The sequence below is a fragment of the Pongo abelii genome, chromosome 19 (assembly GCF_028885655.2).
Source record: "Pongo abelii isolate AG06213 chromosome 19, NHGRI_mPonAbe1-v2.0_pri, whole genome shotgun sequence".
Taxonomy (NCBI): Eukaryota; Metazoa; Chordata; class Mammalia; order Primates; family Hominidae; genus Pongo; species Pongo abelii.
The window spans coordinates 20,303,474-20,329,817 of record NC_072004.2 but is presented as its reverse complement, the minus strand read 5'-3'; the positions used below and the strand labels follow the sequence as shown (position 1 = coordinate 20,329,817).

At 55.8% G+C, this 26,344-nt stretch overlaps 3 protein-coding genes across 6 annotated transcripts in view; 2 read left to right on the top strand and 1 right to left on the bottom strand.

Annotated features, from left to right (window-relative positions):
• The window catches only part of LOC100448502 (GRB2 related adaptor protein), a 49,945-nt gene extending 41,259 nt beyond the window's left edge, over window positions 1-8,686 (top strand). For all 3 annotated transcript variants that reach the window (XM_024241517.3, XM_063718424.1, XM_054535525.1), the window contains exons 5-6: window positions 4,967-5,135; window positions 7,193-8,686. In XM_024241517.3, the coding sequence (XP_024097285.1) occupies window positions 4,967-5,135; window positions 7,193-7,378 (355 nt within the window). In that variant the 3' untranslated portion in view covers window positions 7,379-8,686. The remainder of the gene's footprint in view (window positions 1-4,966; window positions 5,136-7,192) is intronic.
• Window positions 8,659-26,344, bottom strand: part of SLC5A10 (solute carrier family 5 member 10) — a 69,425-nt gene continuing 51,739 nt past the window's right edge. For both annotated transcript variants that reach the window (XM_002827121.3, XM_009251380.3), the window contains 6 exons: window positions 17,225-17,332; window positions 14,170-14,320; window positions 9,761-9,929; window positions 9,412-9,627; window positions 9,130-9,187; window positions 8,659-9,017 (listed from right to left, as the gene is read on the bottom strand). In XM_002827121.3, the coding sequence (XP_002827167.2) occupies window positions 8,911-9,017; window positions 9,130-9,187; window positions 9,412-9,627; window positions 9,761-9,929; window positions 14,170-14,320; window positions 17,225-17,332 (809 nt within the window). In that variant the 3' untranslated portion in view covers window positions 8,659-8,910. The remainder of the gene's footprint in view (window positions 9,018-9,129; window positions 9,188-9,411; window positions 9,628-9,760; window positions 9,930-14,169; window positions 14,321-17,224; window positions 17,333-26,344) is intronic.
• FAM83G (family with sequence similarity 83 member G) overlaps window positions 25,856-26,344 on the top strand; it is a 35,379-nt gene continuing 34,890 nt past the window's right edge. The window contains exon 1 of the mRNA XM_009251378.4: window positions 25,856-25,975. The gene's annotated coding sequence lies outside the window, so the exon portion shown is untranslated. The remainder of the gene's footprint in view (window positions 25,976-26,344) is intronic.

Genomic DNA, 26,344 nt, shown 5'->3' with positions numbered 1-26,344 from the left:
GATAACTTTCCAAGTATCTAAAGATGAACTTCAAATACCATAAAATTCAAAGTTGTGGTCGTTTGGGTTTGAAATCCTTTTCAAACCTACCACACCCTTTCTGTCCCCTCACCCAGAGGAGTGGGGCCACCTGTACACAGGCCCCTCCTTGGGGCCAACAGGGAGTCAGGGCCTTCTGCCTGGGTACCCGGTGCCCCAGAGGTGGAGCCATTGGGATCCCTGTCTCCAGGCTTCTCGCTTGCCCAGCTGTGGGTCACTGTCACTCCACTGCTTAAAGCAGTGCTCCTCCCCGGGCACCATGGCCAAAGTCCAGTAAACCCTAGGCTGGTTAGCACGTGGCACTAGGGAGTCATGGGGCTCAGAGGCTGCCTCTTGGAAGCCTCTGGAAGGCTTCGGAAGGCCAGACAGGGCGGGAGACACACATCTGCCTGCACACCCACCTCTGCGTCACGAGCACATGGACACACATGTCCCACAGCTGGCAACACAAGTGGCTGAGTCACTGGGAACAAGGTCCTCTGACGGCACGTGAGCAGCTTTGTCTCAGATTTGGGGACCATTGCTCCACCTGTCGAGAGCCTCTGTTCTCATAGGGAGAACTAGCTCTCTTTCTGGCTGTGTGACCCTGAGGGCTGGATGCATCTTAGAGCAATGAGTCGGCCACCGGAGCCAGGGTTCAGGGTCAGAACACCTGGCGGGCTGGAATCCCAGTTCAGAACCAACAGAAGTGAGTTTCAAGAACAAAGCATCACAATGAGGACCTAAGGCCTGGGCAGTGATGCTCTGTTTGCTGAGTCCCAGCTAGACTGGACCTTCAGGGCCCACTCCTGCCTCCCTGCCTTTTTAGTGTCTCATATGCAAGTCATCATGAGTAGCAAGTTACAAGAAGGCTATGAGAGGGGCTGAGGGACCCAAGAAGGCCCTGACTGCGTGATGGAGTCTGATGCAGCTCTCAGAGGATGCGCCATTTTACCTGGGCCTTGAGGCATGAGTAGGAGTTCAAGAAAAATTCCTTCCAGTTGGAGGAAATACTGTGTGCAAATGCCTGGAGGTGTATTTAGAAGTGGTTTGGGGCTGGGCGCGGTTGCTCACGCCTGTAATCCCAGCACTTTGGGAGGCCAAGGTGGGCAGATCACCCAAGGTCAGGAGTTTGAGACCAGCCAGGCCAACATGGTGAAACCCTGTCTCTATAAAAATACAAAAATTAGCTAGGCGTGGTGGCGGGTGCCTGTAACCCCAGCTACTCGGGAGGCTTAGATGAGATAATCGCTTGAACCCAGGAGGCGGAGGCTGCAGTGAACCGAGATCGTGCCATTGCACTCCAGCCTGGGTGACAGAGCGAGACTCCGTCTCAAAAAAAAAAAGAGAAGTGGTTTGGACCCCTTGACTGTAATGGAGTAGGGGGAATCCCATTTTGCCCTACGCCTCATACAGACCAGAGGGTGGGCAACTTGAACACATCTTTATCTTAAATCTTTCATCTTAAAACATCAATAAGGAAGCAAGCCGCCCCAGGGATGACTGGTGGAGAAACTAAACCACAGGCGGGGATAGGACAGATGGAGCAGCAGATCTGGGCAGCTGGGGTGACAGACACCACCCTCTTGTTCAGGAGAACCACAGACCTGAAGGAACTCAGGCTGCGGGTGAACCCAAGCTTGCAAATGTATTGCAACCAAATTGTTTAACCAGATTTCAATTTACAACCCAGGAGGGGTGTGTGTGTGTGTGTGTGTGTGTGTGTGTGTGTGTGTGTGTGTGTACCATGAAGTGCTTTGGACTGGTGGTTGGATCTCATTTAGCCCAAATGTGAAAAAAAAGATCCCTAGCCTGTGGCTCAGGAGGCTGAGAGGGGTGTGTGTGTGTGTGTGCGCGTGTGCATGTGTACCGTCAAGTCATCAAGTGCTTTGGACTGGTGGTTGGATCTCATTTAACCCAAATGTGAGCAAAAAGATCCCTAGCCTGTGGGTCAGGAGGCTGAGAGGGGTGTGTGTGTGTGTGTGTGTGTGTGTGTGCGTGTGTGCATGTGTACCGTCAAGTCATCAAGTGCTTTGGACTGGTGGTTGGATCTCATTTAACCCAAATGTGAGCAAAAAGATCCCTAGCCTGTGGGTCAGGAGGCTGAGAGGTGTGTGTGTGTGTGTGTGTGTGTGTGCGTGTGCATGTGTACCATGAAATGCTTTGGACTGATGGTTGGATCTCATTTAGCCCAAATGTGAAAAAAAAGATCCCTAGCCTGTGGCTCAGGAGGCTGAGAGGTGTGTGTGTGTGTGTGTGTGTGTGTGTGTGCACGCGTGTGCATGTGTACCGTCAAGTCAAGTGCTTTGGACTGGTGGTTGGATCTCATTTAACCCAAATGTGAGCAAAAAGATCCCTAGCCTGTGGGTCAGGAGGCTGAGGGGCCATCTACCTCCCAGTCACCATCCTGTGCCTCTACCCTGCCTCACTCGGCTCACAGGGCCCCAGGCTTTCCCAGCTATTAGCTCCGCCAGCCACCTGAACAGGTGCCCTCCCTTGGGGTCCTAAACTTCTTTCTGGTTGGGAGCTGGGACTGTTCTGTGTTCTCCCCAAAGCCCCTAGCCCAGCCAGGTGGGCCTAGGGTGGCTCTGTTGGCAGCACCCACACAGCCCCCAGGGTCCCAGGCCTCTCAGCTCCCTTGCAAGGAGTGCACTAATGCCCACATTTGGCAGGCCAGGACGTGGAGGCCCAGAGAGGTGGGCTGGGGTGTAAGTCCAGGCAGGCTGGCTATAGAGCTGGGAAGGGTAGCTAAGGTTTGGCCAGGCAGAGAGGATGAGGCAGGGAGGGAGGGCCTCCTGGGGGGCACAGCCAGGTAGCAACATGGAAAAGTAGAAATGGACTTGGAATGATGAGCTCTGGGACAATAGTACTATCATAATTGGAATAATTATTATTGCTATTGTTATGTGATAATAACCAATCAGGAGGACATTAGGCAACGTTTTACATGTATGAGCTCAAATGTGGCCCCAGCTCTCATCTTTCTTGCTGCTGCGGCTCTGGGCAGGTCGCGGCTGCACTCGAGGCCTCAGTTTCCCCACTGGGGCATGAGGAGTTCAAGAAAAATTCCTTCCAGCTGGAGGACACTCTGTGTGCAAATGCCTGGAGATGTGTTTAGAAGTGGTTTGGACCCCTTGACTGGAATGGAGTAGGGGGAATCCCGTTTTGCCCTATGCCTCATACAGACCAGAGGATGGGAACCTTGAACACATCTTTTTTTTTTTTTTTTTTTTTTTTTTTTTTTTAGAGACAGAGTCTTGCTCTGTCGCCCAGGTTGGAGTGCAGTGGCGCTATTTTGGCTCACTGCAACCTCCACCTCCCGGGTTCATGCCATTCTCCTGCCTCAGCCTCTGGAGTAGCTGGGACTACAGGTGCCCGCCACCATGTCTGGCTAATTTTTTTTTGTTTTTTAGTAGAGATGGGGTTTAGCCAGGATGGTCTCGATCTCCTGACCTCGTGATCCGCCCGCCTCGGCCTCCCAAAGTGCTGGAATTACAGTCGTGAGCCACCGCGCCCGGCCTTGAACACATCTTTATCTGAAATCTTTCATCTTAAAACATCAATAAAGCAGCAAGCCGCCCCAGGGATGACTGGTGGAGAAACTGAAACATAGGGCCCAATTTGCTCCTCCTGGGCCGTGAGGCAGGCCAGCCACCCCCGCAGCACAGTGGGGCAGCACTGCAGTCATGTCTGCCATGATCTTGACCCACAGCCGCACCGCCTCCAGTCCCAGCCCCACAAGGCCTGTCCTGGGTGGACATGCCGAGTGTGAGAGGTTCCAGTTAGTTCCTCTGCCCAGTCCCAGCCAGGACAGGCTCTGCCTCTGGCCAGTTTGAAAGAGCAGGCTCGGCCGGGCGCCGTGGCTCACGCCTGCAATCCCAGCACTTTGGGAGGCTGAGGCGGGCGGATCACGAGGTCAGGAGATGGAGACCATTCTGGCTAACACGGTGAAACCCCGTCTGTACTAAAAATACAAAAAAAGTTAGCCGGGCGTGGTGGTGGGCGCCTGTAGTCCCAGCTACTCGGAAGGCTGAGGCAGGAGAATGGCGTGAACCCGGGAGGCGGAGCTTGCAGTGAGCCCTGAGATAGCGCCATTGCACTCCAGCTTGGGCGACAGAGCGAGACTCCGCCTCAAAAAAAAAAAAAAAAAAAAAAAAAGAAAGAGCAGGCTGTCTCCTCTGCTGGGCTAGAAGATACTTGGGGTGATTTGGCGGTAGTGGGCTGGCTGGAAGGCTGGGCACAGATGGGAAATGAGAGAGAAAGCGGCCTGTTTGCTTCATCCGAGAGGATATAAAGTAAATGAAGCTGGACACTTAAGTGGAGCCAGATCTTGAGTCTGAGGTGTTAAGAGTTTACCCTGAGGCCAAGGGAGATGCCACAGAAGGTTCATGGGAGGGGGAGGACATGAGACATCCAACAGGTCTGAGCTCCTCTCATAGCAGTAGGCTTTGGTCTGAGTCAGGATGAGTCTAGGACTTGCTCCCCAGGGACTGTGGGGACTGGGAGGAGCAGGGGAGCAGGGAGTAGGTCCAAGCTGAGGGAAACAGCAAAGAGATGTGAAGGAGACGCTCTCTGATCACGACACACTCAGAGGTACCCATTTCCCATTGCCAATATGCCGGTCACTGTGCACTTATCCATAACGGAGATGTTATCATTATGAGGAAACTGAGGTTCAGAGAAGTTGAGAGACTTGCATGAGGTCACACGGTGAGAAAGTGGCCTGGTTCAGAGCCCACACCCCTAACCCCATATTCCACTGCCAGATGGGACTCCCCAGACCCCATGTGGAGCTGGGTCAGTGGGGCCTCTCCCACTTGCACCTTATCTGACTCCAGGTCCCACCCTGAGACAGGCTGGTTCCAGGTGGTAGTGAGACGGGAGCCCCTGGGACCATGCCAGGCTGGGACGGCCACCATCTGAGGTGGCCCCGGGTCCTTTCCCCTAGCTATGGAGACCAGGTGCAGCACTTCAAGGTGTTGCGCGAGGCCTCGGGGAAGTACTTCCTGTGGGAGGAGAAGTTCAACTCCCTCAACGAGCTGGTCGACTTCTACCGCACCACCACCATCGCCAAGAAGCGGCAGATCTTCCTGCGAGACGAGGAGCCCTTGCTCAAGGTAGGGGCGGGTGGGGGCTGGCCTGTGGGAGCCTCTCTGCGTCTCCTGCCATCTGCAGCAGGGGAGATGCTGACACCCAGGCCAAGCATGGGCTTGGTCCCCCTTCCCCAGCAGCCTGGTATTGCAAGAGGGGTCCAGCCCAGGCTTCGAAGTTATATCCTGGTGGCGGCTGTGGTGAGACTTGCAAGGGTGGGAAAGGAGAAGAGGGAAAGAAAAGCAAAGGACAGAAGGAAAATCCCATGGGGACAAACTGTCTAGCTTGTTCTCAGCTCCTAGAATAGCGTGTGGCACACAGTAGGTGCTCAATAAATGTTCATTGAGTGAAGGAAGGTACAGACCCCCGCTGAGCGTACTGGGTACCATGCACTGAACTGGTGTCTGTACTCTGGGAGCCTCAACATGCCCATTACACAGATGAGGAAACCGAGGCTCAGAGAGTGCAGTGACTCATCCAAGGACACTTACCTGGTAGGCTCAGTCCTGGTTTCTGCTCGCGGAAGAGTTGACCTTGGGTGTGGGGCAGTGTAAGTGCTCGTGGGAGAGGTCTTGGCAAGCCGCGGGGTGGGGGGTGGGGGTCGTCCACCCCTTGACCTCGCAATAACAGCAATTTGCCAGCCAGCCCTTTCATCAAGGAGCCCCAAGGGCCAGTTCTGAAGCTGATTAGGATGCCAACAATAGCCACTGGGGTTATTAGCCCCAACAGGCTGTTTTCTTCAGGAGCGGATGCTGGCAAGGCCTGGGGCTGGAGGTCAAGACCCTGGGACACTTGAGCTTGGACTCTGCAGAGGAGATGGGGAGTGTGGACAAGGCCTGGGGTGAGGCTGATAACCGCTGCAGAGAAGCTCCAGCCATGTCTTGTTCCCAGCACCTCCCCACCACCTTTCCATGTGATCAGAGGCCAGTTCATCCCCTCAGTGTTCCCTCTGTTCAGTAGGATGAGCTCTGGGGTCTGATATGCCAGGGAAGTCAAACAGTGCCTTGAGAGACCCCCACTAGTTTCTCTTCTGTTGGCCTTCCCTGCCTGACACTGAGTGCCCAGGTCACTGTGAGCTCCCAGCCTCAGGGCACTTTTCTCTCCAGCTGGGCCCCTGTCTGCCAGATCTCCATCCTCCTCCCTGTTCACCGCCTGGGCCAGCTCTGCCTTGGGAGAGTGTGAGGAAGCCAGGATGGAGCTGGGGCAGGGGCAACCGAGAGCTCCCCTACACCCACCACCTCGCTCTGGCCCGGGCCGTGGGGTCACCCACCCTGTGGCTCGACTCCAGAGCTGCCTCAGCCCCCTGGGACCCATGACGCCTCCTCCTTCCTGGGCAGAGAGCTGCTAATTACAGCTTCTCTGCTGATCCTATCACCCATCCTGGATGAGATTCTGCAGGTTCAGAGCTGAGATCCTGGTGGGCAGGCAGGGCCAGGGTGCTGGGTGCAGTAGTCACGGTGCCAGGCAGATGTGCTGCAGAGAGCTCCTGTCCAGCTGCCATTCACAGGTGGGGAAACTGAGTTCCACAAAGGGCAGGGACCTACCCAGCATCACACATGGGGCATAGATAGGAGTGGAGCCCAGGCCTGAGAGCTCAAAGTGACAATTCTCTCCCTCAATGGCTGACCAAGGGCAAGAGCAATAAACACGGCTCTTAGCTGCATGTCACTTTACAGTTTATAAGGCCCGTTCTCATGGCTTTGTGGCCTGGAGTCAAAAGCTACCATGGCTGCTGCAGAGGCAGGTAAATAAGATCCCAAGAGAAGCAGGGACCTAACCAAAATCCCACCCTAAGGACCAGGACTCAGGTCCCCTGACCCACCAGCCCTATGGTCCCAGCTGGGCGGCTGGGGAAGCCGTGTTCTATGTAGATGCAGCATCCACACAGCAGACAGGCAGGGGTGTGGGCAGCAGGAGGCCCAGTGGGAGCAGAAGGCCCACTGATCTGGACTTAAAGTTCAACTCCAGTGCTGCCCGAGACCCCTCCTCACCTGTGGCAAATCACTTCTCTTGGGTGCCTCTGAGGGAGGGTGGGTTGCAGGGCTTCTGAAGGCACCCTACTAACCACCTCCTCTTCTTGCAGTCACCTGGGGCCTGCTTTGCCCAGGCCCAGTTTGACTTCTCAGCCCAGGACCCCTCGCAGCTCAGCTTCCGCCGTGGCGACATCATTGAGGTCCTGGAGCGCCCAGACCCCCACTGGTGGCGGGGTCGGTCCTGCGGGCGCGTTGGCTTCTTCCCACGGAGTTACGTGCAGCCCGTGCACCTGTGAGCAGCCCGGCGGCCGATCTGGCCAACAGGCCTTTTTACAGAAACTGAGGTCCAGAGAGGACATGGACACCCCCAGCCCGGTCAGAGTCACACGGGGCTCAGTGGACGGCCCTGGACTGAACGTGGGCTCCTAACTGCCTCCGGCCACTTTGCACAAACTGGGATGGCCCAGGTGCCCCAGCAAGGGTACCCAGCAAGGGTAGCTCCGGGGCTTCCTGGCTGGTTGCTTTCCATTGGCTGCCAGCTGTGTGACACCACAGGGCGGAGTCTGTGGAGGCCCCACCCACCTCCTCTTGTCAATGGCCCCATCTGCCAGGAAGGTTGAGGACTCCCAGGTTTCACCCACTGGAGGCTCAACCTGAGGAACCCTGGCCATGGTGGGTGGGTTCACCCTGGGCTGACTACCCACTGGGCCTGCCTGCCCCTCCCTCAAAAGGCCCCTGGAGTTGTTCGGGCTGTTGGGAGGTGGCTCAGCCTCGAAGGACAGACTGCACACCTGTTGACCTAAACTCACTGGACAGACTCCAGGTGGACACCAACTCCTCAACAGCCCCATGACTTCAGCTCCACCTGGGGCACCCAGCACCCCCACCCCACCACAGGGCTAGAGGCCCTGAGACCCTGAAAAAGGGGCGGGCAGTAGGGAAGGTGGAGGCACACTCCTCTTCTGTTGGACAGGTGAGCCCTAAGGGCAAGCCCTGGGCCCAGCCACGCAGAGACCCTGGCTGCCCTGGCTCTTGTTTGTTTAGGCCCAGGTTCTGCCCAGACCAGGGCCCAGGAGAGCTCTCAGGAGGCTGAGAAACCTCCAGTGCAGACAGAAAGTTGGGGCCAGAGCTGGGTTTTAGACATCCTACAGGATCCCACATGGGACAGCTACCTAGGTGGGGCATGGCCCCTACCCGAGAACAGGAGGGTCCTCCAGAGAATGTGCCACCATCAGGGATATGAGCAGGGCCTGCCCAGAGCCTGGGCACCTTTGGGAGAGGGAAAAGTGAGGTGGGACTTGGAAAGGCTTTGAACGCCAGGCTGCTGGTTGAGGGATGGTTGGCAGGGAGGGAGGGCGAAGAGGCTCCCTCTGGCATTTGGGAGCCGGTGGGTGGAGGGAGGAGCCCCTGGAGGTGGTTGCAGTCCCTTAATGGGGGGCCTTGCTCTGGGCATGCGGGGCTCTCCCTCCATCCAGAGCTGGCCCAAGACCCTTAGAGCCCTGAGTGCTGGCAAATCTCACTGCTCCTGACCCAGCCGTGTATTCAAAACGAAAACAGTAAAACCAACATCAGGATGTCCATCAGAAATCGAATTTTCCTTCCAATGCTGACTGCTTTGGTGCTGTTTTTGAAATGTTGCATTCTTTTCTCCCATTTCCCCCCTAATTTTTCAGGGCTCCTGCTTTGCCGGCTTGGCCAGTTCTTGGGCACCGAGCTGCTGTGCAGCTGTGAGGGGAATCTGCCCCTCTTGGGGCCTCGGGATCCCCATGAGGGAAATGGGTGAACCTGAGGACTCGGAGCTCCCGCCTTTCTGTCCAGGATGGCAGTGTCAGGCGAAGTAGGCATAAAAGAATATGTTGACACACATGAGGAGGATGGCATTGAAGCCACAGACACGGGCCCAGAAGGCGTGTTTCTGGGGTGTTTGGCCATCACCTGGAGGGGGTTGCAGAGGGAGAGGGACAGATGAAGGACACAAGGTTACACCTGGTGCCCTTGCCTCCAGCCCAGGGTCAAGGTGGAGGAGTGCCTAGGGTCACCCACTTACCTGCTTTTGTTCCCAAGGGCAGATCCTGAGCCAGGGTCCACCAGGTAAGGTTCTCAATCTGTAAGAAATGAGTGAGGATAGTGATGGGGGTGGGGGTGGCAGGGTGGGGGTGACCCAGACAGGATCAAAGGTTGGGGATGGCAAGATGGCAGCCGAGTTCAAAAAGGGACGGGGCTAGGAAGTCCAGGGCTAGAAAATTCTGAGTCAGAGTGGGTCGGGGATGAGAATGAGACCAGAGTAAAAATTGTTAGGGGTCAGGGTCAGGGGTCAGGGCTGGCTCACCTGGACACCCTGTGGGGGTGGGGTCAGCAGGCTTCCAGCCACAACAACAGCACCACTGAGTGCAAAGAGGGCGAGAGCGAAGTGCAGGTAGTGGATGCTCCCCAGGATGGCCGGCCGCGTGTCTGGCTCTCCGCAGGGTGGGGCTGGGTTCAGGAATTCCAGGACCAGCCTCGTGGCCCCCACCGCCAGCCCTGCTATCAGGCCCCAGAAGGCCCCCTGGGGGGGGGAGGCAGGGCATGTGGGGCTACGGGAGGAGGACCAAGGCTCCCCCCACAGGCAGCAGGGAAGAGCAAATTGTGGCACGTCCCCAGGGAGAGCAGACCACCGAGTCCTGTCCCCCGACACCCACCTGCTCATTGGCACGTTGCCAGAAGATGCCCAGGACAAAGACTGCAGTCACTGGTGGGGCCAGGGAGCTGGTCACTGACTGCATGTAGATGAAGAGTTGCCCACTGTTGGAGTCCTGCAGGACAGGGATCCAGGCCACACTCACGCCGATGAGTGCCACTATGACCAGCCTGTGGGCGAGTGGAAGGCAGGCAGCGGTCATCCTGGGAGGCTCTTCTTCAGCCCTCTCCCACCTCCCCTGGTCACTAAGACTTGCTCTCTAATCTTTCCCCTGCTATCCCAGCTCCAGCCTCCTCCCTGGCCTCTGGTCCATGCCACCAGTGACCTGGCCAGTCCTGCCCTGCTCCAAACCCTTTGGTGGTTCCCTGGATCCTGCAGGTGCAGCTCCTGACTCTAAGTGCTGTCTGCTCCTTCCCTGCCCTGGGGTCTCTGCGGAGCCAGCCCTTGGAGCTCCGCCATGGAGCTCCCTCTTGTCTCTCCTTCAAAGCACCTGTCCCAGTCACTACATGCACATTTACCTGGGTGTCTACTTGTTTACTGCCTGTCTTCCCCTCCCGATGGAAGCACCAGGAGAGCAGGAGCCTCATCTCTTTAGTTCATTGCTGTGTCTCCCAACATATAGTAGGTGCTTACTAAGCATTTGGTGAGTGCATGAATGACCACTGCCCCCCGATCTGGGCCAGACTGACTTCCTGTTGGTTCTTTGAAGACACTAGGATTTTTCACACTGGCCGGCCTTTGCAGGAGCTGGGACCTCTGGCTGGCACATCCCCACCCTGACAGCCTTGTGCTGTACATCCTTCACAGGGCAACCTCCTTACTAAGGATGCAAGGTTTGGAGCCAGAGGTGTGGGTTGGGGTTAGAGCCCATACTCCCCAGCTGTGAAGCCGGAGCCCTGCTGGGCCAGCATGAGCCCATCCCCTCCTGTCCCCTGCGTGTCAGCTCCTGCCTGCCTCTCCCTTACGCCAAGAGCCCCTCCACAACAGGCACATGCTACACTTGTTCATCCAACAAACCACTGGCGAGGTGCTCACCTGTGTAGGACACTACCCTAGGATCCCCAACTGGGCAATGAGTGGGACCTGGTGCCTGCCCAGCACTCAGAGTCCAGCAAAGAAAACAGATGAGCCTCTTACCTACACTCAGGGCTGGGCTGGAGCAGCTCAGAGGAAACAGCAATCTAGGAGGGCTTTCAGGAGGAGGCACCCCCTCCCCGAGCCTTGAGGGGCATGGGACCCAGCTAAGGGGATGAAGCTGGGGCAAGGCATCCATCTGCTCCTCCCTGGCTGAGCACCTCACCCCTGTGTCCTGGGTCAGTTGGCATTCCTCACCCCCAAGGTGAGTGGTGGGTGACCCGCTAGAACCCTGGCTGTGGTGGCAGGGGTGACAGAGGCTATGTGTTCAACTAGGGTGGGTCCTCTCAGCGCCTGTCCGCCTTCCTCCCTCCCTTTCTTCCCTTCTAGGCCTGAGGGAGAGGGTGGAGGAAGGAGGTGCCACCTTGATTAAGGCTAATTAACCCCTAGCCAGGCAGGCAGGCGGGCGCTGCCCTCATCAAAGGCCCAGGCGGGCCTCCATTAACACCCGCCCACCCCGCCCTCTGCACACAGCTCTCCCGCCCAACACCAGACTCTGCATCTCTGTGCCAGGGCCGGGGCCACTCCAGCCAGGCCCTTGCTTTCTTACCCAGCCTTCTTACCTGGCTGCCAGAGGACCCCCAAACCCAGAAGGAGCCAGGCTTCTTCTGCCTGGAATGCCACTCCCTCCCATGCCACCATCAGGATGGACAGTGCCCTCCAGCATCTCCCTGGGCTGCAGCCACAGTTATTGTGGAACATCTCAAGGAGGGGTGTCTGAGATCTCTCCGAGTCCTGCACGGGGTTTCCGAGAGGCTGTGGGCCCTATTTGTGGACTGAACAGCCGGGAACACAGACAGAGGAGAGTGGCGGGGGGGGGGCAGTGGTGGAACAGTGGACTGGGATATGGGGGCTTGGGGCAGGCAAACGGGGGGGCAGGTCATCGCTGTCCCCCAGCCTGTGACGGCTCCTCCAGCCTCTGATCAGCTGGACAGAGTCATCACAGTCACTGGCACGGTCCTGCACCCGGCCCTGCGATGGCCTCCTCTCCAGGCCTCCGGGCTGTTGGTCTTCTCTCTGTAAGCCTCGCCTCTCCCTGACCGAGACTGTTGTCAGGCCATTCACCCTACCAGAGATCCATGACCCACGAGGCTGAGGAGATACCGCTCCAATAGTGGTGTTTAGGGCAGGAGGAAGCTGAGACGGCTTTGAGGGGCTGGGGGTACTGAGAGTATCCCAGTGCTGTAAGAGGGAGGGGAAGTTGAGCTGGCCAGCCTGACACCTGGCACGGGGCCCTTTCTGCTCTATCCAGCTGGCAGCTGAGAGAACTGGGGCCCAGAGAGGGTGAGCAACCTGCTCTGCCCCACGCAGCCTTGTGCCCTGCACCTCAGGGAGGCCGACTGCCAGGCTTGCAGGGCTGGGGGCGGGGGCTGACTTGGCAGAAGAGGTGGGAAGGAGGGTCAAGGGCATGGGCAAGCTGGGTGAGCTGGCGCAGCAGGAGGCCAGGTCAAGACTTTGGTTGCAGGTGGGAGTCTGGGTGAGGAGGCCAGGAAGTAGTGGGCAGGCGACATGAGGGCCACTGGGCAGGTACAGGGGCTACCAGTGTCACACACTGGGTGGCAGGAGGGCATCCAGGTCCCAGGGCCCAGGATGCTGGAGCATGGAGGGGCTTAGAGCAAGGTCTGGCCGCCGAGGAGACGCATGGTCAGAGAGGGGCAGGGTCTTCCCCAGGCCACACAGCTTCTGAGGAGAGGCAGGGGAGCCAGAGGGGGAGAAGTGCTCAAGGGGCCAAGTGCCCAGGACACAGGGACATGGAAGTGTCCTGCCCAGTGAGAGGTGGGAGGCTCCTTGTTTTGGAGAATCCTATGAGCCCGTGGATGAGCTCACTCGCACCCGCCTCTGGCGTGTCCCAACAGGGCCCTTCCAACAGAAGCCTGACTGTTTTGCATCCCCGGGACAGCTGCCTGGAGCTCTGGAGGAGACCCCACCCCCAGGATGGGTGCCCTGGGCTCCTGGCCAGGGGGTGCACTGTTGTGCCAGAAGGCTGGACCCCCGAGCAGCAGAGTGTGAGCCACACTGCTCAGAGGACAACAAGAGGGTGGGACTGGAGGGCGAGGGAGGGTGCAAATAGACAGACATGTGCACATGGGAGCTAACCTCTGAGGATGTAAAGGCATAAGAGTGATAGAATGGGCTGGGCACACTGGCTCATACCTGTAATCCCAGCCCGCTGAGGTGGACGAATAACCTGAGGTCAGGAGTTCGAGACCAGCCTGGCCAACATGGTGAAACCCTGTCTCTACTAAAAATGCAAAAAGTAGCCGGGCGTGGTGGTGCGCTCCTGCAATCCCAGCTACTCAAGAGGCTGAGACACGAGAATCTCTTGAACCCGGGAGGTGGAGGTTGCAGGGAGCCAAGATCGTACCACTGCACTCCAGCCTGGGTGACAAAACGAGACTGTGTCTCAAAAAAAAAAAAAAAAAAGAATGATACAATGGACTTTGAGGACTCAGGGGAAATGCTGGGAAGGTGTGAGGGATAAAAGACTACACATTGGGTACAGTGTACACCACTCGGGTGATGGGTACACCAAAATCTCAGAAATCGCCACTAAAGAACTTATTCATGTAACCAAACACCACCTGTCCTCCAGACACAGCCCCGGTCCTCATGAAGCGCCCAGATATGTGGAGAAGGGTGTCAGGGAGGTCTCTTGGCCTGTAATGGCCACATGTGCTGTGGGAAGAATCTGGCAAGAGTCCCTGGGGTATGAAGGGGAGAGAGGCTCATTTCTTGGTTGAGGGTCTCAGGGATGACTGCACGGAGGAGGGGACACAGGCAGAGTCTAGAAAGATCAGCATGAGTCATCGAGGTGAAAAAGGAGGGGACAAGCTGGGCTGGGAGGAAACAAGCTGGAGCTCAGTGGAGCCAGGGCCATGGAGGCTGAGGGACGTGGCAGCCCAAGTGTGGCCAGTCCTGAGTGCTGGCCTGGGGGCCCTCTGTGGCGCAGCTGGGAACCATCAGGAGGAATGGGGGCCCAGGTTTTGGGGGAGATAGAGAGATCTGTGGCATGGTTGAGGAGGGAGGGTTGGCCCCTGCAGAAGGAATCCAGCTCGAGGGTGGAGATGCATCCCAGATGAGGGCTGCGATCACACAGAAGTGGACAGGAGAGCAATGTGAGAGGTGGTATGGATGGGGTACACTGGCCCTTCTCTTCCCTCCTTCCTGGCATCCACCTTTCTCTAAGTGGCAAACTACCGCTCATCCCTCAAAGTCAGTGCCGGCGCCCACCCTTGTAGTGTTCCCCAACCCCTGTACTGGCCCCCACCCCCATACCGTCCCACCAGCAGCAGCTCCCGCTCGCCAGAGCGGGGACGCAGCCGCCTCCAGATGTCCATAGTGAAGAGGGTGCTGCTGCTGTTGAAGATGGAGGTCAGCGACGACATGAGCGCGGCCAGCATCACTGCGATCATCAGCCCCCGCAGACCTGGTGTGGGACGGGGGATGCGTGACCCTGTCCGGCCTTGAGACAGCCCCGGGAACCCCTCCCGCTTGGGCTCTAATGCCTGAGGCCCGCCCGCCATTTGCATGCTCCTCCAAGGCAGAGGGCTGCGAGGGAGAGAAGCTGAGGAGGTTTGAGGTGAGCAAGACCCAAAATGAGGAGACTGGGGAGGCCAAGGACAAACTGTGGGGACTTCGGAGCTGGCTGCTTGAGCCCTAGGCTTGCTGGCAACCCTAGGCCCGACCGTAATTACTCATAATGCTGAGGCCGCGATCAGGCCTCTCCTTTCTGCAGAGCCTGGCGTTGACAAAGCACTTTCACACCCATGCCTTCGTCCAAGGAAAGCATGATTAACCCGCTTGAGAGATGAGGAAATGGAAGCTCAGAGAAGTGAAGAGATTGCCCAGGGACTCACAGCAGGCCAGCGGCAGAACTTTGGGGTGCGGTGGGGTTGGTGAGGAAGGCTTGGGCGGGGCCTCTGCTTGAAGGTCACACCCTGGGCAAGATGCACACCTCACCCCAGCATGCAGTGCCCCAGTCTCTGGAATTTTCCGCCACTTCCTGTGCATGGCAGGACCCAGCAGGCATAGTGGATCCTCTCTGTCCTTGGCTCTGTGGTTTTCCAGAGTGGGAGTGAGGGCTCCCCTAGGAGGTGCGGGTAGCATTGCTGTGAAAGGCCTTCTGGGAGTTGTGGGCTCAAGAGGGCCTGAGGGTGAGGAGCCCTAACGAAGGTAGAAGGATGCTCAACTGCCCACTCCGTGCTGTGTGGCCTCAGGCTGGTCGCCTCCCCTCTCTGGGGATGAGTTCAAGTCTGTCTACAAGAACTCCTGCAATTTTAAGCACCTCCTTTACCTCTACAAACTCTTGCCCATCTGTCCTAGGATAAGCCTGACATGGGCCCCCCTGCCCTGAAGGCACAGCCATTTATTGCCCGGCTGGGTTGTCTGGCCTCGGTTCTGTGTCTGATTGGCTGTGTGACTTCCAGGTGTCTCTGGGCTCTCTGTTCACTTGTCAGAAGCTGGCTGGGATGGAGCCCAAAGGAAAGTGAGTCAAATCACAGTTTTCCCCAAAACATTTCTCCACCCGCCCCCTTGTCTTGCTCATGGAGATGGATGAACTTGGAGCTTATTCCATCCATTTCTTAGAGAGGGAACTCAAGGCCTAGAGAGGGACTGTGGCCCAACAATGGCTCGGGGTCAGCCCTGGAGGGCTTAGCGAGTCCCCTTGCCCAGAACAGAAGAGAAAAGCGAAGCCCCAAGGTGGGAACCACAGCGTGGCCAAGCCTGCACCCGGCATTTTCCCTGTGTCATTATGTTTAAGCCCAGCAACAACGCTGAGGGGTGGGTAGATGCCATTATCTCCAATTTACAAATGAGGACACCCAGGCTCCAAGCAGGGAAGTGACATGCCCCAAATTTCTTGGCCAGTGAGTGGCAGAGCCAAGATCTGATCCTAGGTCTGTGTACTCACTTCCCTTAGGCCTGAGCTCTGCAGGAGGGAGGGAGGGAGGGAGGGAGGGAAGGAGAGGAGGAGAGAGCAGGGTGGGGCTCACCTGAGGGATCGAAAGCTTCCATAAAGAGGGGATTAGAAAGAGGGGGACCAGGGAAATCTCCAGCACCTGAGAATCTGTAGAGGAAAAGCTCGGGCTGCAAAGGGCTCAGGAAACTGTTTCTGCTTTTTGCTTAGGTGGAACCTTCCACACCCCTTGCTATGTTGCTTCCTCCTCCTTGCATACCTCCTGTGATGGAGAACTTGCATACCTCCTGTGATGGGGAACTCAGCATCCCACATTAAAATGGCAGGGATGCTGCTACCACGAGAAACATGGAAAAAGCCAAAACTTGCCCACTAGTTCTACCCGTTGGCGCAGTGTCTCAGGGCGGTGGGCGGGGAGCTTGCAGAGGATAGGCACTCATGCCTGCAGATGTAGTGGGAGGTCCTGAGCTCCTGATCCCAGCAGAGTAAGCAGTTTGTGTCTTGAGTTTGTGTCTCAGTCACTATACAACCTCAGACAAGTCACTTTCCCTTCTCTGTGCCTCAGTTTCCCCATCTGTAAAATGGAGCCAATAACCCTATCTCATAGCATTTAATGAGAAACTGTTAGTAAAGGGCCTGGCACCCAGTAGGCATGCAAGAGGAGAGAGTGGGTGGCCTTTCTCAAGAGATGGTACAGCATGAGATAGGAGATCAGGGTGTGCAGGCAGATGCATCGGGTCAGAATCCCAGCTTTGCAGCTTACTTGCCATGTAACCTGGGCCAGGTCACTTAACCTCTCTGGGTCTCAGTTTCCCTGTCTTTAAAATGGAGATGATATAGGCCAGGTGCAGTGGCTCATGCCTGTAATCCCAGCACTTTGGGAGGCTGAGGCGCGTGGATCACCTGAGGTCAGGAGTTCGAGACCAGCCTGGTCAACATGGTGAAACCCTGTCTCTACAAAAAACACAAAAATTAGTCAGGTGTGGTGGCGCGTGCCTGTAATTCCAGCTATTTGGGAGGCTGAGGCGGGAGAATAGCTTAAACCCAGGAGGTGGAGGTTGCAATGAGCCAAGATCATACCATTGCACTCCAGCCTGGGCAATAAGAGCAAAACTCCATCTCAAAAAAAAAAAAAAAAAAAATGGGGATGATACTAACAGCACTAGGGGTTCCTGAGAAGAGGAGGCCAGTGCATCACCTGGGAAGCCCTGGGGATGGTGGTGGCACGCAGTGGGTGTTCGAGTGTTTTCTACTGTGAGTGCTTCTGCTGTCCTCTCCTAGGAGCAGAACAGCCCACCTGGATGTCACCCAGCATCACACTAGATCCACAGTGGCCTCCACAGTCCCCATACTCATTGGGCCCCAAGTCCCACCCCACGACCTCCACCCAGACCCCAACCCACACAGCCTCACCGATGGGCATCAGTTCCATGACCAGCTTGGGGTAGGCGATGTTGGAGCAGCCGACCTTGGCCCCGCAGGCCCGCAGGCACTCGGATGGCACCACGCAGCCCACGTCATCTGTTCGAGAGACGGACACTTGGTGTCTCTCCCCATAGACATGAGCACCTGGGGTGGGCAAGATAGGGCTGGGGGCAGGAGCCTGGCCCAGACCTGCTCCATCAATGCCTCTGACCTGTTACCATTTGGCCTTGGGCCTCAGTTTCACAATCTGAGCCACGGGGAGGGCATGGCCTCTGAAAATGCTTTTCCCTGCTGTTCTCCATCATAACCCTTCTTCCTGATCCCACTTCTTGGCCAGGGGGCTCACCTGCTGTTGGCTCTGCTGTGTGAGGTCCGCCATTAGAGTCTACCTGGGGCCTGAGCCTCCCTTGCCCCCCTTGTCCCCAGCCATTCTCCCCAAAGGGAGAAATGGAGGCTAGAGAAGAGAGAGGCCTGCAGGATGTGCCCTGCCCCAGGCCCTCAACCTGTCCCCTGGGCTTTGTGTTCACTCAACGACAAGTCGACAAGTCGCGTCTGTCCACGGGCAGCCGGCTTGAGTGTGCTGTCACACAGCTGCAGCTCCTGCAGCAGGGCTGTGGTGAAAGCTCAGAGGCTGACAAGGCCTGCCTGCTCCAGCTTCCTGGCTTAGAACGTGGGGTCAGAGCCCATCCACACTCCTGTCTCCAACCCTGGGGTCCGAGCTTTACGCCAGGCTATTTCCTGCTGCAGAGAGCTGAGCTGATGCCCAGGACTCTCCAGCCACTCAGCCTCTCAACAGTCTACAAGACCCTGGGTGATCCAGACCCTTGGCCCCTCCCCGCAAGTCCCTCCTCGCTCCCACCTGAGGCCTGCCCCAGGCCTCGCCTGAGGACTGCCTCCTTCCCGAATTCCAGTCTGTCCTTCCCACCCCATTCTCCATCTGTCCCCTTGCCCCACATCACTTTCCCTCATCCCTTGTCATCCCTGGGAGGACCTGGACATGTTTATTCGGTTCTTGCCACTTCCCTGTGGCAGGTGAGTCCTGAGAGGATGGGGTTTGCCTCGTGCTATCTCCCCAATGGCTGGGGTGGTGCGCACCGCTCATCTGTTGAATGAAAGGACTCACGAATTTCCCAGGCTTGGGCCAGATCCCGACTGAACCCTAAATCCAGGCATCCCTCGGCCTCCTGCCCTGTGTGGGGGCAGAACCCCGGCCTACATCCATAGCCCTGAGGTGTGGGGCTCTCCTCACTGCTCTGCTCAGTGAGATTTGCTGGTGTTGGCAGTCGTGGGGCTGACTTTGGCCTAGTGATATGTAGGGATGAAGACAGTTGACCCACATTCACTTTTTCCTCCCATAAAAGACTTTTTAGAAACCTTTGGCCCCTGCTTCTGGGGGGTTTTCAGGAGCGCCCAGAGTGCAGAGCTAACCAGGAGATGATGACTATGGGGGAGTTCAGAAACAAGCTGACAGCACTGCGGTGGCCTGTTGGGGCAGGCAGAGTTGCTACACAGCAGCAGCAGGGGCAGCTGGCATTGACACTTCTGTGACTTGGTGCTCCCTCTGTAGACTGCCCCCTCCAAAGCCCCTTTCTGATATGTCCCTTCTTAGATGCCCAGCCCATGGGGAAGGGTGGGTCCCAGACCCCTTCCCCGAGGCCAGCTGGCCTGGGGCAGTATCCCCTACCCTGGCACCCTTGACCATGTCCCAGTCTCCAGCCCAGCCTGTTTGAGCTCCAGGCTTCCCGGACACCAGGTTCCTGTCATCCCCCAGGCACCTCCCTGGCTCCTCCCATCAGCCCCCAGGCCCATGGCTTCTTCCCCCTCCCGTCTGGGGCCCACCCTGCCCAATTCCGTGCTCCTCCCCAGCCTCCTGTCCATCCTCTCCACATTTTGGAGTCACAGCTCTCAGCATATCACTTATTTCTCAGGACCCTCCTCCCTACCCCCACCTCTCAGCCCATGGCATCCTGGGGGAAAAAAAAATATCCTTTCTATGGCATTCGAGGCCCTTGACAGTTGGTCCCAGAACCTCCCATCCCAGCACCGTGCACAAGCCACCCTGACCTGCTTGTATTTTCTCACACACACCCAGCACTTGGACGCCTCCATGCCTTTGCAGACGCAGTCCCTCCTCCCAGGGCACCACTGTCCGTCTAACACCCACCCCCACCCTTGTTTACCTCCTCTTCAAGGCCCTTTGCAAAGGGCTTGTCCTCTGAGGCCTTCCCTGACTCTCCCAACCCCCAAGGCAGTAGCAGCTTCCTCCCAAGGGCTCCTAAGGCCAAAGATTGAATCACAGTTGTTTGTTTACATAGTCTACCTTCCCCACCAGGACGGAAGCTCCCCAAGGGCAGACACTGGGTTTGAATCATCTCCAAGTCCCAGGTATCGCCTGGTCCAGGGCCGGGCCCAGAACAGATTTTCTGGGAACACTGGTTGAATGAATGAATAAGTGACTGCATGGCGGGGAGGAGGGAGGAAAGGCACAGGAGGAGAGGAGGAGTGGGAGAAGGGATTCCAGAAAGAGCCATGAGGAGTTCAGGCACTGTTTGAGCCACCTGCCCTACCCTACCACCTCTACCCCCATTAGTTTTTAGGACCAGAAAGGACATAACTTGCCTGGGGGACACAGTCGGATCCAAGACAGAGCCGGGGGCTCCATGGCGGAACTCTGAGGACACTGGGGTCCAGGATTCAGAGGACAGGTGATGGGCCACTGCTGATGGGCTCTGAACCTAGGCAGGCTGACTGGCACTCGGAGGACCCAGCCCTCCTGGGAGGGACAGGTGAGGCGTTGCAGCCAGATAATGTTTCAGAAAGCCCGAGTCAGGAGATTCTTTGTGAGTTTCTTCAGGCCATTCCAGGCTCTCGGCATGGGAAACTGCCCCGAGTACCACTGGTTTGACCAAGTGTTTGTGCTGAGCAATAAGAAAGAACAACTTCTTTATGAGAACAAGTGGCAGTGGTGTCACCATTGAAACACAGTCCCTCAGGACTCCAGAGTAAGCAGCCCCAGGGAGGCAGAGCGGGGGGCAGTGAGAGCTGGGGAGCTGGCAGGGGTCTATGGGTTTGCCAGGGTGCTGGCTTCTGCAGGCCTAGGAGCTCCCCACTGGGCCCCACTTTTGCATCAGCCCCCCGTCCAGCCAATGCCCACACCAGAAGCCGGGGGTTGCCCCTCTTCGTCCCCTTGTCTTCCCTCCCCGTGGCCAGTCCTGTTTGATTATTAGGGGAACTGCACTACCTCCTCGCTGTGCCTCCTAATCCACGCCCCTTGCAAGCGAGCAAAGGGAACTTCGAAACCCACCAATCCGCCCACGCTCTTCCGTGCTCAAACCCTCTCCGTGCCTCTCCAGCCGCTGCAGGGGTATCACAGGCTCTAATTAAGGCCCTCCCACACCCCTTGCTATGGCCACCTCGCTCAGCCACCCTCTCCTTGACTAATTTCACCTAGACTTCTGGCACCCCAGGCTCTCCTGGACACCTCTGGGTCTCTGTTTGCTGTTCCTTCTCCCTGGAACACCCTTCCCACCTTCTGCCCTTCCCTGGATTCATCCCAGGGAACTTATACTCATTCCTCTCAATTCATTATGGACATCTGAGCCCTTCAGGCTTTGGGGCTATATCCTCCATGGCACCAATAACTCTATGACCTGTGACTGTCGTGCCTCCCACCAGACTATGACTATGGGGCCTCAGGGAAAGGTCTGGGTCTCGACAGTGCTTAGCACAAGCAACCATATGGTAGCCTCTGCCAGTGTCTGTTGACTGAGTGAATGATTCTCTCCCAAGGAGGTCACTGGACACAGTCCCTTGAGGGGTAATCAAGGTGATCTCTACTCCCTAACCAGGCCCGGCACGTTCCCAGGAGCCAGTCCAGACACTGCCATTGCAGGAGGGAGCAGGAGAAAGGCTCCCAGACCTGAGTTCAAATCCAGTTCTCAGCCAGGCAGAGTGGCTTACATCTGTAATCCCAACACTTTGGGAGGCCGAGGCAGGAGGATTGTTTGAGGCCAGGAGTTCAAGACCAACCTGACCAATATAGGGAGACCCCCATCTCAATTAAACAACAAAGCCTGGCGAAAGCATGTCTCTACCAAAACCATTAAAATTAGTGTGGTGGTTCGTGCCTGTAGTGTCAGCTACTCAGGAGGCTGAGGTGGGAGGATTGTTTGAGTATGGGAGGTCCAGGCTGCAGTGAACCGTGATTGCACCACTGCACTCCAGCCTTGAGGTGACAGAGCAAGACCCTGTCTCAAACCAACAAACAACAACAACAACAAAACAAACTCAGCTCTCCCAATTCCTTGCTGTATGATCTTGAGTGACTATTAAGATCTCTGAGACTGGCCAGGAACGGTGGCTCATGCCTGTAATCCTAGCACTTTGGGAGGCTGAGGTGGATGAATCACTTGAGGCCAGGAGTTTGAGACCAGCCTGGGCAAGACGGCGAAACCCCGTCTCTACCAAAAAATACAAATATTAGCAAGGTGCGGTGGCGCGCACCTGTAGTCCCAGCTACTTGGGAGGCTACGGCACGAGAATCGCTGAACCTGGGAGATGGAGGTTGCAGTGAGCCAAGATCAGGCCACTGCACTGCAGCCTGGGAGACAGAGCAAGACTCTATCTCAAAAAAAAAAAAAAAAAAATAATAATAATAATAATGCCGGGCACGGTGGCTCACACCTGTAATCCCAGCACTTTGGGAGGCCGAGGCGGGCAGATCACGAGGTCAGGAGATCGAGACCATCCTGGCTAACATGGTGAAACCCCATCTCTACTAAAAGTACAAAAAATTAGCAGGGCGTGGTGGCAGACGCCTGTAGTCCCAGCTACTCCGGAGGCTGAGGCAGGAGAATGGTGTGAACCCAGGAGGCGGAGCTTGCAGTGACCTGAGATCGTGACACTGCACTCCAGCCTGGGCGACAGTGCAAGACTCCGTATCAAAAAAAAAAAAAAAAAAATCTGTGAGGCTGTCTCCTCCTCTGTAAAAACTCAGAATTCTGAGAACATCTATAGGCCAAAAACCTACCCTCAATCTAAACTTCACACTTTATACAAAAATTAACTCAAAATAGATCACAGATTTAAATGTAAAATGTTAAAAAAAAAACAAACTATCAATCTTTTGGGGAAAATAATAGGAGAAAATCTTTAGGACCTAAGGCTAGGCTGTAAAAGTTGATCATACACATTGGATCATTCTTGTCTACAAAACTAAAACAGAGTTAAGAGGACAGTGGGGGAAAGCACCCAGGGTACATAACATTATTCCAAAAATGCAATTCCCTGTGAGCCTGGCTGGTGAAAGAAACTCCCTTTTACAACCTGCAACCAGTTTTATCTATAGCTGCTGAGATAACTTGCTACAAATCTAAGACTAATTTTGCTTACCACTGTCACTTACCAATCAGAACTCTTCAGCTCCCCAAACCCTTACTAGTGCCAAGGAACTTTCTCAAAGATCACTAAGTAACATTTCTGCTTTCAAGAAAACCTCTAACCTTCTTTGTGTTCTCCAGACACACCAAAGACCACCCAGTCTTTGTGCATGCCCTGAATTGCTATTTTTCTTCCCAAATAAAATGTTAAATGTAGAGATTCGTCTCTACATTTTCATTTTGACTTCAACAAAGTGAATAGTTCTTAGACTTGACGCCAAAAGCATGATGCTTTTGATAAACTGGACCTCATCAACATTTAAAACTTTAGCTCTGTGTAAGACACCTCGAAGAGGATGAAAAGTCAAGCTACTGACTGGGAGAAAATATTTACAGAGCACACACCCAACAAAGGTCCTGTATCTAGAATATACAAAGAACTTTTGAAACTCAACAGTATAAGCCTGGGCAACATAGCAAGACCATGATTCTACTAAAAATAAAAAACAATTAGCCAGGCATGGTGGTGCACACCTGTAGTCCCAGCTACTCAGGAGGCTGAAGTGGGAGGACGGCTTGAGCCCAGGAATTTGAGGTTGCAGTGAGCTATCATTAAGCCACTGCACTTCAGCCTGGATAACAGAGCAAAAGCCTATCTCTAATAAAACAAAAAAGTAAAAAAGTTAAAACTCAAGAGTTAAAAAATAGACAATCCAATTAGAAAATGGGCAAAAGACATGAACAAATGTTTCAAAGGAAAAGACAAACAGATGGCATATAAGCCCGTGAAAAGAGATTCAATGACATTAGCCATCAGGAAACACAAATTTAAGCCACAATAAGATATGACCTACCTATCAGAATGGCCAAAAAAAAAAAAAAATAGTGGTAACACCACATGTTGGCAAGGATGTGGAGAAACTGGATCACTCATACATTGTTGGTGAGAATGTGAAATGGTGCAGCCACTCTGGAAAAAGTTTGGCAGTGTTTGAACATGCAACTACCAGGACCCAGGAATAACACTCTTGGGCACTTATGCCAGAGAAATGAAACCTGATGTTTATATACATATGTGTATGAATGCTCATAGCAAGGCTATTTGTAATAATCAAAAGCTGGAAACCCCACATATCCTTCAATCACTGAAATGGTTAAGCAAACTGTGGTATATCCATACCATGGAATACTAGTCAGCAATGAAAAGCACAAACCATTGATCCATGAAACAACCCAAATGACTTGCTGGAGAATTATGCTAAGTGGGAAAAAAGGCCAATTCCAAAAGTTTATATACTATATCTTCCATTTATATAAAATTGTTGAATTGTAGAATAGAGTAGTGGTTGCCAGAAGTTAGGAATGGTGGTCGGGGGAGGTGTGGGGATGGCTACAGAGAAGGAGATCTTTGTAGTGATAGAACAGTTCTGTATCTTGACTGTAATGGTGGTTACACAAATCTATACACATAATAAGGTTGTATACACACACATAAATGAGTGCATGTAAAACTGGTGAAATCTGGCCACTGCAGTGGCTCACGCCTATAATCCCAGAACTTTGGGAGGCCAAGGTGGGAGAATCACTTGAGGCCAGGAGTTTGAGACCAGTCTGAGCAACAGACTTGTCTCTACAAAAAAAAAAAAAAAAAAAAGAAAAAAGAAAAAAAATTAGCTGGGCATGGTGTCTGTGGTCCCAGCTACTCAGGAGGCTGAGGCAGGAGTATCGCTTGAGCCCAGGAGTTCAAGGCTGCATTGAGCAATGATTGTACGTACCACTGCACTCCAGTCTAGGTGACAGAGCAAGACCCTGTCCCAAAACAAACAAAAAACTGGTGAAATCCAAATAAGCTTTGTGGATTGCACCAGTGTCAATTTTCTGGCTGTGATATTGTATTATAGTTATGCAAAATGTCGCTACTGGGGAAAACTGGGTGCATACAACCTTCCTGTTCATCAACTGCAGAAGTGTGGGGGTGGTGGAGGTGGGAGTGAGGCCTTGGACTCCCTTCCTGAATTCTCCAGCCTCTGTGCGTTGGTAAGAACACAGGGAGAAGCTGAGGCGGCTCAGAGACGGTCTTACAGGGGATCCACAGTAGCAGAGGGGCTATAAATGGGTCTTCAGGACCCTCAAGGCAGGGCTCCCCCGCTGGGACCACCTCCCCTCTCTGGCCCTGGGGCAGGGGGAGGATGCAAATATGTGTGCCTGTTCCCCAAAGGCCACTATATTCAGCAGCATAAAGCCCTTGGGGGGCTGTAAGGCAGAGTGTAGGACTTCAGGCTTGAGGGGTCAGTGATGGGGACCACAGGATGCTGGGCCTAGGAGGCCAGTCATTGCCCAGGGCAGTGGACTCAGAGGCAAGGAGTCCTGATGGGCCATGAATGGTGGAGAAGGCCTTGGAGGAGGGGGGTTGTTTGAGGGCACAAGGCCTAGAGATGTCACCAGCCTACCGAAGTAGCATCCTTAAGGGCCCCAAACCAGCCCCATCCAGATCCAAAGCAAGTATGGGGGATGGGAGGAAGGGCTGGGCCTGGTGCCCGGCAGACTGGCTGCGGCACGCGATGGGGTGGGGGCTGTTTGTTGGGCCAGATTTAATGGGCTTTGCTGTCCCACCCTCAAAGCCTGCCTTCAGATGTGGTCTCCAGGCTCCCCATAACCAGGGTCCCAACCCCAGGGGACGCTGAGCAGAGAGCTGGGCCTGACCCCAGCCCACAGCGGCCCTCTTGGCCCCTCCCTGCCCTAGGGTTCAGGTCGAGTGCTGCCCGCCACGCAGAAGCAGTCCGGGGACCCCTCCCAGAGGGGATCAGGGCTCAGGACTGAGAACTGGGTATCTGCTCAGGAAAGCCCTGAGTTTGGGTCAGTCAGTGCCCTATCCCTGCCTGGGGGCTCCCAGCCCAGTACCCTAGACCTGTTTCCACAACTGGACAGCTGGGTATCTATACAGACGCACGGACTTCCCGCCACACCGGCGAAACTGGGCACAGCCAGGGTTGATCCAGGATCACCAACAGACGCTGGGGGCACAGGGGGGTGCCAAGGCTGTTGACCCGCTGTGTGACCTCAGGGAGAACACTGTCCCTCTCTGGGCTGGGTGTTCCAGGAGCTCTTGGGCTTAGGCCTCTGAGCTTTTCGGAATTCGGGCACCAGAGGACCGTGGGCAGTGCGCCCGCCCCAGGTCTGTCTGCCTGTCGAGGGGTGAATCAGCTTCCGGCCCCGCCCCGGGCGGCACGTGACCGCAGGTGGCGGCGGCGGGGTGAGCCGGGCGGCCCTGAGTCACCGGCGCGCCCCCGCCCAGCCTCGCGCCGCCCCCGCCGCCGCCGCCGCCGCCGCGTGTGCGCCCCGCTCCGCCAGCGCCCGCTCGGTAAGCAAGTCCCGGCCGCGCCCCCGGGATCCCGGGTCTCGCGGGGCGCCGCCGCCCCGCAACCGCGCTTCTGGGTCACCTGGACCCCTCCCAGAGCCCCGGCCTCCTCCGGGCAGGCCTCCTGGGTTGCCGGCACCCGGAAACTTTAAGACCCCTCCCTTACCCGGAAGCCCTCGGTTTGCGGGGCGCCTCTGTGCCGGGGCCTCCTCCCACTCTAAGAAGCTACTGGGAAGTTCCCCGGCTGCCCTAGTTTCCCTCAGAAGTTGCTAGGACTTCAGGCAGCTCCGGAAATCTGGGATGTGGGTTCCCTGCACATAGAGGCACGCTGAGCCCTGGGACGTGGCCCACGTCCGATCCCTTACTTTCTTC